At 40.7% G+C, this 14,137-nt stretch overlaps 1 protein-coding gene across 1 annotated transcript in view; it reads left to right on the top strand.

Moving 5' to 3' along the window:
• RASA3 (RAS p21 protein activator 3) overlaps positions 1-14,137 on the top strand; it is a 94,849-nt gene that overhangs the window by 31,076 nt on the left and 49,636 nt on the right. The window contains exon 4 of the mRNA XM_059827314.1: positions 4,791-4,867. Within this exon, the coding sequence (XP_059683297.1) occupies positions 4,791-4,867 (77 nt within the window). The remainder of the gene's footprint in view (positions 1-4,790; positions 4,868-14,137) is intronic.

Genomic DNA, 14,137 nt, shown 5'->3' with positions numbered 1-14,137 from the left:
TTAATAGTAGACAAATACCTTTTTTAGGAGTTTTTGTGATATCAGCTATTCTTTTGTAGAAGAGAGAATTATAGTGCTGTGAGCCCTGTATGTGAAGATAATTGACTTGATATTTAATATTCAAGCAAGTGGATTGTATATTTTCTGGTTTTGTTTAAAATTAACAGTGAAGACTTGTTCTTTTCCTTTGTTTTTTAAAAAGTGAAAGTTTTCTAAAATATGTTTCACAGTGACAAAAGAGACGGAAATCAGGTTGATACTTCCTTAAAGATACGATTTAAGAGATTTGGGTAAATTTGCCTCCTGTTGTTTGAACTTAGGCAGACTGTCAGTCTTTTGTGCATTTACTAGAGCCTCAGATAGAGAACACAGAGGTTCCTAGTGTTTGTCAGTGTTTTTTCATAAATGTTTCCCTGAAAAACCAGATAGCATCTGTTTTGAGTTAGATCAGATGTTGCATCTGAATCTACAGTCACTGGATCATGTGGTGTGTGTCAGATTCCAGGCCAAAATGTGTGCACATAATTGCACTCGGAAATGGCTCCCAGTGGTGTCCTGGTAACTTTTGCAAACACTGCTTCTGAGGCCCACCACTTGTTCCAGATGATGAAAGTACTTCATGCCAGGATGGCAGGAGTTTTGTCATAAGAATAACTTTAGGATAATCTAAAGTCATGTGTTTTCTGTTCTCGTTCGACATACTGTGTTTAAATTAAAGAGCAAATTTGCAACTGCTGGAAACATGATACAGGTAGGTAGTGTTTGTATACTTTGACTTGCTTTACAGCTGTTTTCTGGTGTTTCAATTCGCAGTAACTCACAGCTGCATTCCAAGGAGAAATGAGGTGGTTGGAGACAGGCTTTTCCTGTATCTATAAAAACAGGACTTGGAGTCTGCTTTTTCTTTTTCTTGCAAACTTATGGTCAATTTCAGTTTGTTTTTCAGATAACTGTGTGTGTAGTTCTCCCTGACACCTGTTAGTATTATGAGAATGTTAACAAGACTGGAACTTAATTAATTTATTTTTATTCAAGGGGATATTTAACAAGCATAGTACAATTTTTTTCCTCAGTAAGGCCCTTTAAAAGTTTTGTTTGTTGCTGATTTCCTTTTGAATACTGTCTACTTCCCTACAAGAAATTCAGTCTACTGATGGCTTCTTTAATTAAGAACTGAAAAATGGAAGCCAGCTGGCCCCGTTAGATGTGATTAGGAGGATGTCTGACTTATGAACCCAGAGTTTATGAAAAAGGAAGTGTTCAGCAGTTGAGTTGGCACTCCTTCAGCTTGTTCCTTGGAAAAGTCCTACCGTTCCAAATGTGAAGAGTATGCTAATGAGCATAGCTACCTCTAGGAACATCCTGAAATATTTTTTTTGATGGAAATGTTTTTAGTAATTAATGCATTCTACTTCAAAATTGTCAAACCTCCAGTTTCTTCTCTGAGTTGTCTCGCTGTGCTGAAGGAGAAAGAGCTTTATGGCTTTATGGCCTGGGACTGATCCTAGACTCAATCTCTGGCTCCATAACAGTGATTCTGTCTGAGCAGGACCAAGCCACGGTGTTTCAGGTGTAAAACAGGGACAATATATTTTTTTATCCTGCTGCATTATCTGATCTTTCTTGCTTGTAAATGCTGTAACTAACTGTGTGCACCTAGTACAATTGGAGGCTCTTGTTATTATCACAGTAGTTCTTTTAATAATAAAAATATTAATTTCTTTCTTATAAACTGTCAGTAAATAAAGATATTGGCAAATCCCCGTTTCTGTGGTATATTTAATCCAGTATAAGTTGACCTTCTGTTGGTTACATTAACTTTTGATTTTATGAAACTGATTTATTGCATAGTTTTCAGTCTTCCCTTTGAAAAATGGATTATCCGGTATTTTGTAAACCCAACTAATGCTGTTGTTCAGGAGTAAATCTGTTCAGATGAATCCTTATGTTTTGCCTAATGGTATAATTGATTTGGGAAGAAGCATTCTGTTTATGTAGGAGTTATTTTCTGTGAATTAAACCTGCAAGTATGTTACTTTAGTCTTATTTTAATGTATTTACATATTTGAGTTTTTAACTGGAAGTAAGGAGGTGTTTTGGGAATAGTCATAGGGCTGCCAGTCCCAGTGATCCCATGACCTCTGTTTTGCTGTCTGAAGCTTTGATTCACTTTTTGAGCAGTTCACCATTTTCAAAGTCTTCACAAGAGAAAAATGACGGCTACAAGAAAAAATGTCTCTCAGCCCAAAAGAGGCAACACTATAGTTTTGAGCTTAGTGTAGTGTAGCTGGGAAAATGTGTGAAGTACTGCTGACATAAAAAGGGGTTTTGCAGCTTAATTTCTAAAATAGGGAGCTTCCATCTTACTCAATCTGTGTGAGATGGAGCAAATAGGGACTGTAAGTAAATTTGCATTCAGGCTCACCTAAGTGCATTGAAGCATTCTTTCTTCCCTGAGAGAGGTCAGTCTCACCTTTAAGATCAGCAGAAATATTTCTATAAAAACATTATCTTACCTTCTTGGTATTTTTCTCCAAAGGGATATTTTCTCTAGAATTTTTAAGTCTCTGTTCCTGTCTCTTAATTTCTTCAAAACTTATTAGTGTTGATTTCTCTAGTAAAGGTAATATGCAGTATATCAACAAAGATAGCAGCAGTAGTTTTTACAGGTCCATAATATAAATTTATTGTCCACAGACTAGTAGTTTAGCTCCTGTGGTAAAATATGTGACCAGTGGAAGAGATAACAGTGAAAAGTAATGGAAAACATAGTAAAACTAAAGCCAGAAAACAGTCCTGCTTAACCAGAGTTCTTAACTGGTTGTGTGCCTAGCCCTTGTTATGTGTGAGTATGATGGACACTGCAGTGGTACTGAGGCTCTAGAAGTGGCTTTATGCATTTGTGCAGAGAAATCCTTCTCTTATTCATGATGACAGGCTTCAGTTTGGAAGAAAATGACAGATGTTGACATTTGCTTACACTGACAGGGTGAAGGAGGATACACGTGTTGCTGAAACAGACATGAAGAATCAGGAGTCTGACAGCCAAATGCAACATGTTTGGGTTTTGAGTTGTTGTTTGTTTTTATTTTGTTTAAAGTGGTGCAAAAGACACCTGGCAGGAGCCATCTTTTTAAACTCCCATGCACTTTTGGGTCCTTCCCTGTTCAAAATAAGTGAGCTGCTGCGACGCCTCTGTGACGTGGGCTTTTATACCGCTTGGAGAGGTCTGTCTTGTTTTCTGGATGAACACCAGTATCATCTACCACATGTACTTGAAAGGCCTGCGTTCTAGCTCTTGGACAGGAAAAAACTGCTACTGAGTCAGAATACTGAAGGTATAAGTAGGTGATGGAGGTTTGAGGAGTGAAAGCGTGAAATGCAGGAGAACGTGAAGTGTGCATTCAAGATAACGCAGAAAGTACGGTACTGAGAAAGGGGTATACAAGGAAGGGGAGAGAATGACTGTAGCAGTAAGAAACAGAATCTCTCATAGGCTTCTTCAGGGCAAGTGTTCAGGCACTGACTTCAGTGTATACTGCTAAATGTAAGAGGACCAGGGAATGACCTTGAACTGAACTTCTGTGTGTCTGTGCTACTTAATTGTTACTGCGCTCCCTGTTCTGCTTTGGACTGCATTGACCGGCTTTCATCCAGACAAATCTGCTGTGGAAGAAGTGGATCATAACAGCATAGGTGCAACTTGAGGCCAAGGTTTGATCTTCATTCTCCTGTGTTACCCAGGATAGGCAGCCTCATAGAGCAGGAGGTTGCTGTAACTAGTCAGAAGAGACAGGGGAGTCTCTGGCAAGAGTTTTCGTCATGTGCAAAAAGAAGAAAGGTCAAATTGGGAAGATCTTATGAAAGGGGTAGCAAAAGACTTCTGTATGAGTTGAGGTAGATGTGAGTCAAAGATGACACCCACATTAGAGGTCTCACTAACCAGCAGCATGGATTTTAAGGGGCCTTTGGTAAAAAGGGTAGAGGGGAGGTTGTTATGAAGGTGAATGACTCAATTTTGGCCATGGTGATTTGCGGAAGATGATCAGGTAGTGCTGGCATGTCAGAGTAGATAAATAACAAAATGTATTTTGCATTTACTATATATACACCGTAAGAGTGGTGCCTAGTTTTTGCCTGTGGGAGTGGATGCTAATGTTTTGAAATGTAATAGAGTTAGTAAGAGGAATGCAGTTTATATTCATGATTGCCTTTATTTTCTTAGCATACTTGATCATAGCATCTTGGCCCAGGTCATAATAAAGTTAATATGGTAAGGAGTTGAAGACTGTGTAATAGATGCTATGAATGCTAGCAACATGGTTGAAATTTTTTTAGTTTCCCAATGTAGTTTTACTGTTACTTGTCTCGCAGCTTATAATATTTCACAATTTTTATTTTTCTAATGTTTAAAACATGTAGGTGTTAATTTATAGCACACTGCTGTGATATTTTTTCAATGATTGTGTTGGAGATCTTTATCTATATTTAGCATTTTCAATATTAAGGAAAGCTCCAACACAATATTTTTGTGTCAGACTGCAGACACTCCATATCCCTCAATTGGTAAAACATACAGAGAATGGTGGGAATTATGCACTGAAATTTAGTGGAATGGCTACTTATCTGGATTCTCTGGCAGTTGAAATACCTTACCTGTACAGCTATTACTTAATCTTTTAAACTCCTCCTGGAATTGCTTGCATTGACTGACTTTGTTTTAAGTTGGAATGGTGTGGCTGGCTATGCATAAATCTACCTTTTCATATGGTGTTTTTGGTGTGTTTCAGGGGAAGGTCCACCTCGAGCTGAGACTGAGTGAAGTCATAACAGACACTGGTGTCGTCTGCCATAAGCTTGCAACACGGTAGGATTTGAAATGTAACTCCAGAGTTATGAGGAACACACTGCTTACAGATAGTGTGCAATGCTTCATTTAAAAATAGTTGGAGGAATGAAAACATTGACTGGACATTGAATGGTCTTAATCAGTGATATCCTTATGAATTTATAGGATATGAAATTTTTTCATTTTCTCTTCTCCTCTCCACATAATCTACATAATTTTCTTCCTAATAGTCTTAAATGTTAATAAATCACTTATCCAATTTAGTCATGGCATAAATAGTAAAAAGACATCAAAGGATAATATTAATGTCATCCTGATTTGCATTAAGGACCTTACCAGCTAAGCAAATTTGTAGCACAGCTTGTGTGGTGACAGAGTGTTACAGAGCTGACTTAACAAACAGAAGTCTGCCATCAGTTATTAAAGCAGTTTCAGAATCGGCCATCCAATCTCACTTAAACAAAATGAAACCTGGAACTGCAGGTGTCAGATGGGAGTCAAGATGTCACCTTCCTCTGAGGAGGAGTCTGGAAGGCCATTGCTCTCTGACCGCAACAAAGCGTTTTAGGTGGCTACTTCAGGAGCAGTGGCAGAGCTGGTTGGCTTATGTCAGGATTCTGCTTTGTATTCTGTCTGGCAGAAAAGATGTCAAAATCAGAGTGTTGGCATCATACACTTCTAGCTATTTGGCAATTGTGTCAATAGAAAAAATGCTCTGCTAGGAGAGTTCTGACCAGCCCTGTTTTCAAACCAGTATTTGACATCATTTTGTTACTGCCTTTGTTAAAGCTTTCTTAATAAGATGTCCATGTAGTCTTTACATCTAGGACCTGTTAACAAATGCAGGTGAGCCATGTAGTTGACCTCCATCCTTCTAGGCACACTGCTGATATGAGGATGTGCTGGGCTATGGGATCTTGCATGCCTGTGCATATACCCTCTAGCTATCCAGGCCCGACCAGAGCTCTCTGAGTAGGTCCGTTTGAAACTTTATCTCTGCAGTCTGCTGTAACGAGGCAGAGTGTATAACAGGGATAGTCTGGTGCAAGTTGCTGTGTGGGCTCTGAGCTCCAGTGAACTTAATTAGCCAGGGCGCAGTGCCACTGGAACACAGCTGTACCTCTTTCAAAACAAAAGTTGCTATGTCAGTATAGCTGTGCACCACCTGGAGAGCCCAGCCTTCCTTTAACTACTACCTGAGGACTCTCATTGTGTCATTTTCCATTGTGCAATCTGAATATGACCAAGTGATGATGATCATACACATTCCGAGAAAGCAGGGTTCAAACCTGCATCTACCAAGTCCTAGGCTGTCATCTTTTGTTGAAGTGTTGTTTGTATTGCTGTAGGTCATAGGGCTGTGCAGGAGAGGGGGAAATAGAAGGTACAAAAAGGCAGTTTGTCTTTCTACCCCACTGTATCTCTGCTGTGTGAGAGGGTATATGTGTGTGGGACGCACAGGACAGTGGCCTTACCACTTAAGCTTGGACTGTCCTAAGAGCAGGCCTGCAAGATACTGTGCTTAGAGAGGTAGAAGGAGCACAGTTGTCCTAAGTACCAGATTGTTTTTTGCTTTGGCCTTTCTGGAAGTGTGTAGTGCACTCCTTAGTGGTGTGATAGAGCCACAAAGGCCTCTGTCCATATCGTTTGAACCCTAATTGTGGGTTAAGACCCTGTGATGTCTGGGACTCTGCAAACATAGATTAACTGGAACATCCTTCCGCACTCACCATGGGCTGTTTTGAATAGTTAGGTGGTATCCTGAAGGACCTTCAGAAGTGCTTGCCTTGCTTTGTTTTGTTCTGTGAGTATGCCATGCCACAGCCAACTTCTTTTTTAAAGGTTTTGTCTTCAATTGAATGAGACCTGGTAACATTATAGTACCAATGGATTTTTTTCAGTGAAATTCCTGAGGTGCTAGAAATAGGTGTCTGAAAAGGTCCTTCTTAACATGTAACACATGCAGCATCTTGCTTCATAAAAAGCATACAACTTTAACAGTATGGCAGCATGCGGCATGTTTTTCTACCTTTCTATTCATTTGACCAGAGAGGTTTTAAATCTTTGTTCAAATTTTTGTCTATATGGCCTTGATTTGATGACTATTTCATTCACTTCTTACAATGCAGAGAAAATACTTAGATCGGCTTGCGAAGCATTCTGTAACTGTGATTTGCAAGGTATTGTTCAGTAAATACAATGTATTAGCTGAAATGCATAGAAAAATCCTGAGGTTTTAACCACTGAATCATAATGCTCAGAGTTTATCTTGATTTAAATCCAACCCTTGGCTCTTGGAAACAAAACTTGAAAATCAGAGCCCAAGCAAGCTTTTGTCTGCTGAAGCCATCTTTTCCTATTGTCATCTTTTCTTCTGTAGCTGACCTGGGTGCTCTGTTTGGCTCTGACTAGTACAGATGAGCAGTTTAGGTAAGGGAATTGGGAAATAAATATTTCTAGAGTATATAGTTCCGTTGGTGCAGGTTTTCATGGCAATGTGTCTTACGAGTGAGAAGGGGGATGATGAAGAAAAAGGAGAATGATTACATTGGCGGGGGGGGGAGGGGAAAAAGGTACTTCAGAATATAGTCCAGCATTTTCTTCATGCCACACTGTTTGCTTCTGGAAGGTATACAGCAAACTGCAGCTCTTAATGTTTTTCCACATGATCTGAAATCTCGTTCAGGTTTGTTCATAGATAGTTTGGTTCTGATACTTAGGCATGTAAGAAAAGAGTGCGGTAATTAAGCAATGCTCAACTAAATGTCTGTGTGCTGGAATTTGCCAGTGGGAAGAGCAGCAAAGGTAGGGGAAGCAAGTCTTTGTCATGAGTGGTTCACGAGTGAAAAGTAGAGACTGGGTGTATTAGGGGAGTTCAGCTTCCGATTGAATTTTTTGAACATAACTGATTATCTTGTGGACAGCTCATGAATTTGTTGCAGTGAGCAAGTAAGGTGAGGCTGTAAAACCATGAGCAAGAACCTAGAATCACTTAATCTTAAAAACAGACTGTTCTGATGAATCTAATGCTTGTCTTGTGAACGTCCTTTTTTTTAAGCTTAAGAACTTTTTTTAATGATTTTCTTAAATGGAGCTCTTAGCTGCAAAGGTAAACACTACCCTGCAAATGGCCTCATAGACATAACTGGTTAAACAATTCAGGTTTGCAAGGAGAACAAAAGCTGCTTCCAGTGGGCAGCTGTTTAAAAATACCTTAGAGACGTGTGCTTTTTTAAGCCCCAGAATAGTGCTTGTTTTCAGACACATATGCAGGCTGAATGAAGACTAGGCCTAATTAGGAAACTTTTTTACCTACACAGAAAATAATAAAGATCAGTTTTCTTATGAGCCTACCCATAGGTCTTCACCAGTGTGCCCTCTGAGCCTGTGTGCATTGCTGCCACCTCTGCATTCCAGAAAGCCTCGAAAGCAGCTGGGGCCTTGCTGAGCCAGCCTGTAGGTCTGTGGAGCACACCGTGAACAGTCAGCTGGATGGGTGGATGGGAAAATTCATCTGAATGGGAGGACAAATTAAAATTGTTAAGTGCTGAGCTCCTGAACATTATGTAGCAGATTATTTTAAAATGCAAAAGGCATGTGAGCTTCCTTAGCCTCTGCAGAGGAAGCAAAAAAATCAGTTTAAAAACTGTTACCTAATAGCTTCTCCTTAGGAAGCATTCAATACTTTCATTTAGCCCTAAACCACTAAGCTCTTGTGCTTCATCAGAGGCCTTCAGAGGCCCTAGTCTCTGCCAGCTGCTACAGCACAATCTCCTGGACTGAATCTCTGAAAAAGAGATTAAAAGGAAAAGCAGCAGTGGATTTAAAAGTTACATTGACAGTACAGATGCAGGCACTACACTCAGATTTCTTGTGTCCCCCGGTGGCTTCTGCTGTCACCCTCTGTAAGAACCACAACTCTCACTTTTGCACATGCCTTCTGGGAACACTTTGCTACTTGTGGGCTCCCTCTGAGGAGCGGCTGCAAAACCTGATGGTCCTAGTGACTGGCTTGGACACAGTTGTCAGCTGGGTCTCCATAAGTCTCTCATGTCCCTGTTACAGGACTTGGGATGCTGGCTCTTAATGTGTCATATGTTCACATCATACAGAGAGAGCAGACCCTACAGCCTGCTGAGCACAGACTTCGCCCAAATGCTTGTCCGATAAAAGACAACATGTATGGACTTTGCAGCCTGGTACCTTCATGTAACTGCATTTGTACTAACTACTGTTGTGCCATGTAGCAAGTCATCTTAAGTGCTAGGAAAAAGTAAGTTACTTAGCAGGTTCTGGCTTCTCCCCTCTCTGTCCTTCACTCACAAAAGATCTCATGTTGTCTTCCTCCACATTCTTTACAACCACAGCCTTGCTGGCCTTCTGCACAGTCAGCTGCTGCTTGTCGTGGCTACCAACATCTGGCTTCACCTTCCATTGGCTGTAAAGTGAAGGCCATCTCTTGTTTTCAAGTTGTTTGTCACCTGCCAGAAATGTGTCTGTAATCTTATGAAAGTTTTAAGGTACTAAGGCCATGGAAGAAAATGGTCGACTTTCCCATGGTTCCTGCTGCTTATGTCCATGCCCACCCCTTTATGCTGACACACAGCTCCTGGCAGCTGCTTGAGCAATGGTGTATTTTTATTTTTTTCCTCGTGTTTTTTAAGCTGAATCAGGCCTTAATCCTGTGCATCCTAGAAACTACACTATTCTTTTTCTGTAATGCGGCGGAAGGAAAATGAGCAGCAGGGACCAGGGAAGGATGCTCTTTCTGCAGCTGTGCCAGGTTGAAGTGTTTGAACTAAGTCATGAACAGAGTGTGTGTACCCATATTCCATGAATACATCTGAAAAACAATGGCATATGCTTCTCCCTAAATTTTTTCTGAGCCTTCGCTTTCCATATACAGATACCCTTCCTGCTTCACAACTGAAGTACTTGGAAAGGAGCCCTAGACCTTTTGTAAACCTTTCCCCACCATTGTTAGAGCAGATTCTGTGCAGCACCTTTGTGCTTAGCGCAGAATGGTGATTCCCCAGTGGCTTTAAGGCCTCTGGGTTGGTCCAGACAACTTTCTCTCATCTCACAGAGCAACATAGGCTAGGATCAGCAGATACATGCATTCGTATTTATTTAATAAAGAGGAGGGCTCCTGCAGATATCTTTGTAGAAATCTGTAGGCTTCACTGTGGTTATGCTGCCAGAGGGAACATTTAGAAGCAGTGTTCTGTATTTAGCAGGATGACATCTGACTTCCAGCATGCCCGAAGGAACAGGCCACTGAACTCCTGTTGAAAGTCAGCGTGAGCTGAGAGCCTGGTTCCCTGATCTTCCTTTGAGAATTCCAGCATGTGTATGTAATTAGTCACATTTAAATGTCTGTATTTATTCAGTGTCCCCAGCTGCTCCTTCAATTGTTGTCTTATGTCTTGTCTCTTAGGTTTAAAAAAGCTTAGAAACATCTGCTTTGGAGAGCTCCCCCTCCCCCTACTCCTTTTATTCTCCTCCCCCAGTAAATCTATATAGCTAGATAATAATGTATGTGGTTTACTAGCCACTGCTGTCTTTCATATGTAGTAACGCAGTTTTCCACTAAGCAATTCATGAGTCTACAGATACATTAGCAATGCTGAAATTTTATTTGATAAATGAAGCATTTGTAGCTCAGGTGTGGAAGACATGGCTGCTCTGCATTAATTTATGAATTAAACTTGAAATTCTCGAGAGGTCTACAAGATGTATTCTGATCATGTGGAACAAAGTTAAATGGGCTGTCCGCAAGAGTAAGCGGGAAAGGAAACAATAAGTAGATATGACATCCCTAAGATAAACACTTCAGGGGTCATTAAGAGAACAGTGACTGAGCTGTGGGCATTTCAGAAGGGCTTTAAAAGCCCTTCTGAAGAGGAAGAGGGAGGTAAGGAGGAACATGTCTTTTGTCAAGTGTGGTTAAAGCAGAAGGTCTCTGTCTATGGGTGGGAGTGCTGGGACTCGGTGATGGTTCCCCAGCCTTCTTTGCCATGTCAGTAGAGCACAGAGCATGCAGTGGGCAGCATCTGACCTTCTCTCTGATTGCTCACATCATAGATTTGAATTTCCTTGTCCATGAGCTTTGGAAAGTGGTGTGGGCAGCACATTGCTCACAGGTTGGTAACCGTTGCCCTAAATCATACGACTTTATGTAACTGTTAAAAATTCTCTTATGCGATGTGATGTTTCTAAGGTTAAGGTAAATGATGCTCCATTTTGAAAATTTCAGAGCGTCAGCCTCTGTATTTTGCTGGTCACAGCTTCTGAAGGGCAAAGCCACATAAGTCTAGTTGGAAGGTCTGAGATAATGGCCATTTCTGCTTGTGGATCAGCAGTCTGCATCCTAATCTAAGAGTAAGAGGAAAACATGATCCCATCTTGTCTGGTGAAGGTTTGCTGTTGTCACCTGTGATTGCATTTGGAGACACTTTGAAAAACTACAGGAGTGCAGATAGTCCTTCAATCATGGAATATATTTAAATGCCTTTGTCTAAAATTAAAACACACAGGCATCATCTTTGAGTCATCTGAGAATTTTCCTTTACTAACTAGTTTGTTTCCTGCTCTTCCTATTTACATTGGAGCTAGTTTACTTTCCTGTCTATAACTATCTTCATCACATCCCAGGAATAGGTAAAGAAACCATCTAAAGGGTTGGATTAAAGAGAGAACTTGAAAATGCATGGCTATATCGTATCTATGATGCTGAAGACCAAGTTTTGTCGGCTTTCTGTCGTGGCTCTCTCTCTGATGCTGATAAGAGTGGAAAGCGGGAGTGCAGGAAGGATAGCCAGTGAAGTTTTAGATGCTGCTTTTCTGTACTGTTTTGTGATAGGTTTTTTCCCTGAATTCTGTTTTAATGCTGAAAACACAGGGACCCATTAGCTTGATGCAATTTCTTTAATCTCTCATAGTATTCCAGTTTCCTTTTACAGGTGGAGGTGGGTGGACTCTGGTCCAGTGGTGTAGAGCAGGGTTTGCTCCTCTCTTGAGTGTGGTGTGCCATACTGTATTTTTCTTTTCCAAATTAGAGGTGGTGTTCTGCAAAAAAAGTCAACAGGAACCAGGAGGTGCTCCCTCATGGAGGCAGTGTGCTGATGACACTATTTTGTTACTATGTGTGAGGCAGCAGTGCTCAGTCTCAAGCTCTTTATGGTATGTTGGCCTGGTGCAAGGCTGCAGCTCCTGCTGAGTATGGAAGTAACCTGAGGCCAGAGCTTGCAGTGGGTGCTCTTCCTGTGATGTTACAGCTCTCAGTGCTCTTTGCTTACATTCAAAATGTGTCACTGAGCCACCCTGCCTCTTGGGTTTGCTGCTTCCAGGTTCAGAGAACATACATGTACGTGTTGCTTTAGAGAAGTCTCTACTCCGTTGCAGAGACATACAGCATACATTCAGCTTTGAACTTGCTTCAGGGTCAGATGAAGCTTATTTTCCTGCCTGAAGTATGAGCTGAATCAGTTAGGAAAAAAGAAAAAAGGTATTGCTGACTACAAGCAGGCCAGTTTAATGTATGCATCAATCAGGTCCTCTCGCAGTATTTTGAAAGATTTGGACTTCTGTTTGCTGCTGGTAGGGAATGCTGATGAGGGCATAAGTGGTTTCAAGGCTTCATTTTCAATAAACTCATGCATCCATTGATGTGTCACAACTTCCTTTCCCTAGAGAGCATACCCTGCATCAAACTGTGCCTTTTCCTGCAGGATTGCATCTTGGTTGTGCTTTTAATCTTGTATGTGTTTCATAACAAACTGGTGGGGGAAATTGCTGAGAGATTAAATCACATAGTATCTGGTATTTTTATCATGTAGTGCTGCAATAGTGCGGGTTTTGGGGAGTAGGGAGGGGAAGAGGGAAGGAATGGATATGTATCTCTGTCCAAGGCTTTAGCATAGTACATAAATTTTGTTTCCTTCCTCCCAGCTCTGGTAGCATTGAGGTTATACCACCTGCCATCTAAGTATTTCTCTCCCCTTTGCTTCTCCACCCTTATCAAAACTTCTCTTGACTGTTTTGTAGCCTAAATTAAGTTTAAATTGCTCACTCTCCACCAAACCTCCCCGTATCTATAAATACTATCTCCTCCTGCTGCCGGGTTTCCCACTAAATGAAGTTTCAGTTTCACCCTTCTTTGGCTTTGTATTCAGTGTTTCTTCAGTGTTTCTCCTCTGTTAATGAAATTCTTTGTTTACTCAAATCACAAACAAGTATCTTATTTGTAATCCTAATCAAGAGCAATTTCTTTGATTAGACCCTTTGGCAGTAGTCCACCTCCAGCAGAACATGTTTTAAAGTGCTTGCCATTTTGAGATTGAATTGTCATCACATGACTTTCTGGAATATGTATAAAACTGAGTTTGTAATTCAAGATTGGAATGTAACTCTAAGTCAGTCTGTTTCAACAGTAAGTGGCACTGTTTAAATAATGTGAGTGTACTTCCTGTTTTACAAAGAGCGAACATAGTCTGGGATTATAAATGGAGGCAAATTATTCAAGCATAAATCCTTTTGGTAAATGACTTAACTTTTACATGTGCTTGAGGTCACAAGTGTTAGGGTGGCTTGGGGGCATTAGAGAGCATTCCTGTACTATCCATATTTGAGAGATGCATGGATTTTGAGAACTGTGAATTGTTAGCACCTTGGATATGCTGAAGTACCCCAAATGTTTGCAGTTTTTACTTTACCGATGTCTTTTAATGGCGATCAGCTGGAGTAGTTCAATTATGTTTGAGGTAGGGCCCTAGGAAAAATTATTAGCTGTCTTGCAACATGACCTATATCAAAAGGCTCTTTGAAGTACACAGTATTTAGCATAATACAAAGGTAAATTTATATGCTGTTTCATTCTGAATGACTGGTGGAATTCCTGCAGCTTTTGTGGCAGGCACCATCCAAAACCAATACTGGTGAAGCTTCTAAAGGAGCAATATGGTGCGATACAACTTAAAAGTCACGCTTCTCTCTGCAAGTTTTTTATCTATTGCTCCCAGAACGACCCTTGCCAAGGTGATGTTTAGGTAGCAGAACAGGGAAGTGGGGACATCAAGGTATGATAGGAATAGGGGAAGCTGAAGCGTAAAGGGGAAGTTGCAGGGCCCCAGGTGTTGAAGTTGGGTTTTTGTGCAAGTATAAGGAGAGTAAAGACAGGGTATGCAATGCATAGGAAACGCCCTTCATTAACTCTATTGTTCACAGAACTATTTGTTGAGAGGAGGTTAATGCAAGAAATCTGAGGGGGTGTGTGGCAATAATGAGAAA

This window comes from Gavia stellata, chromosome 1 (genome assembly GCF_030936135.1).
Source record: "Gavia stellata isolate bGavSte3 chromosome 1, bGavSte3.hap2, whole genome shotgun sequence".
NCBI classification, from domain to species: domain Eukaryota; kingdom Metazoa; phylum Chordata; class Aves; order Gaviiformes; family Gaviidae; genus Gavia; species Gavia stellata.
Note: the sequence above shows the minus strand (reverse complement) of the source record. Positions and strands in the feature narration are given on the sequence as shown.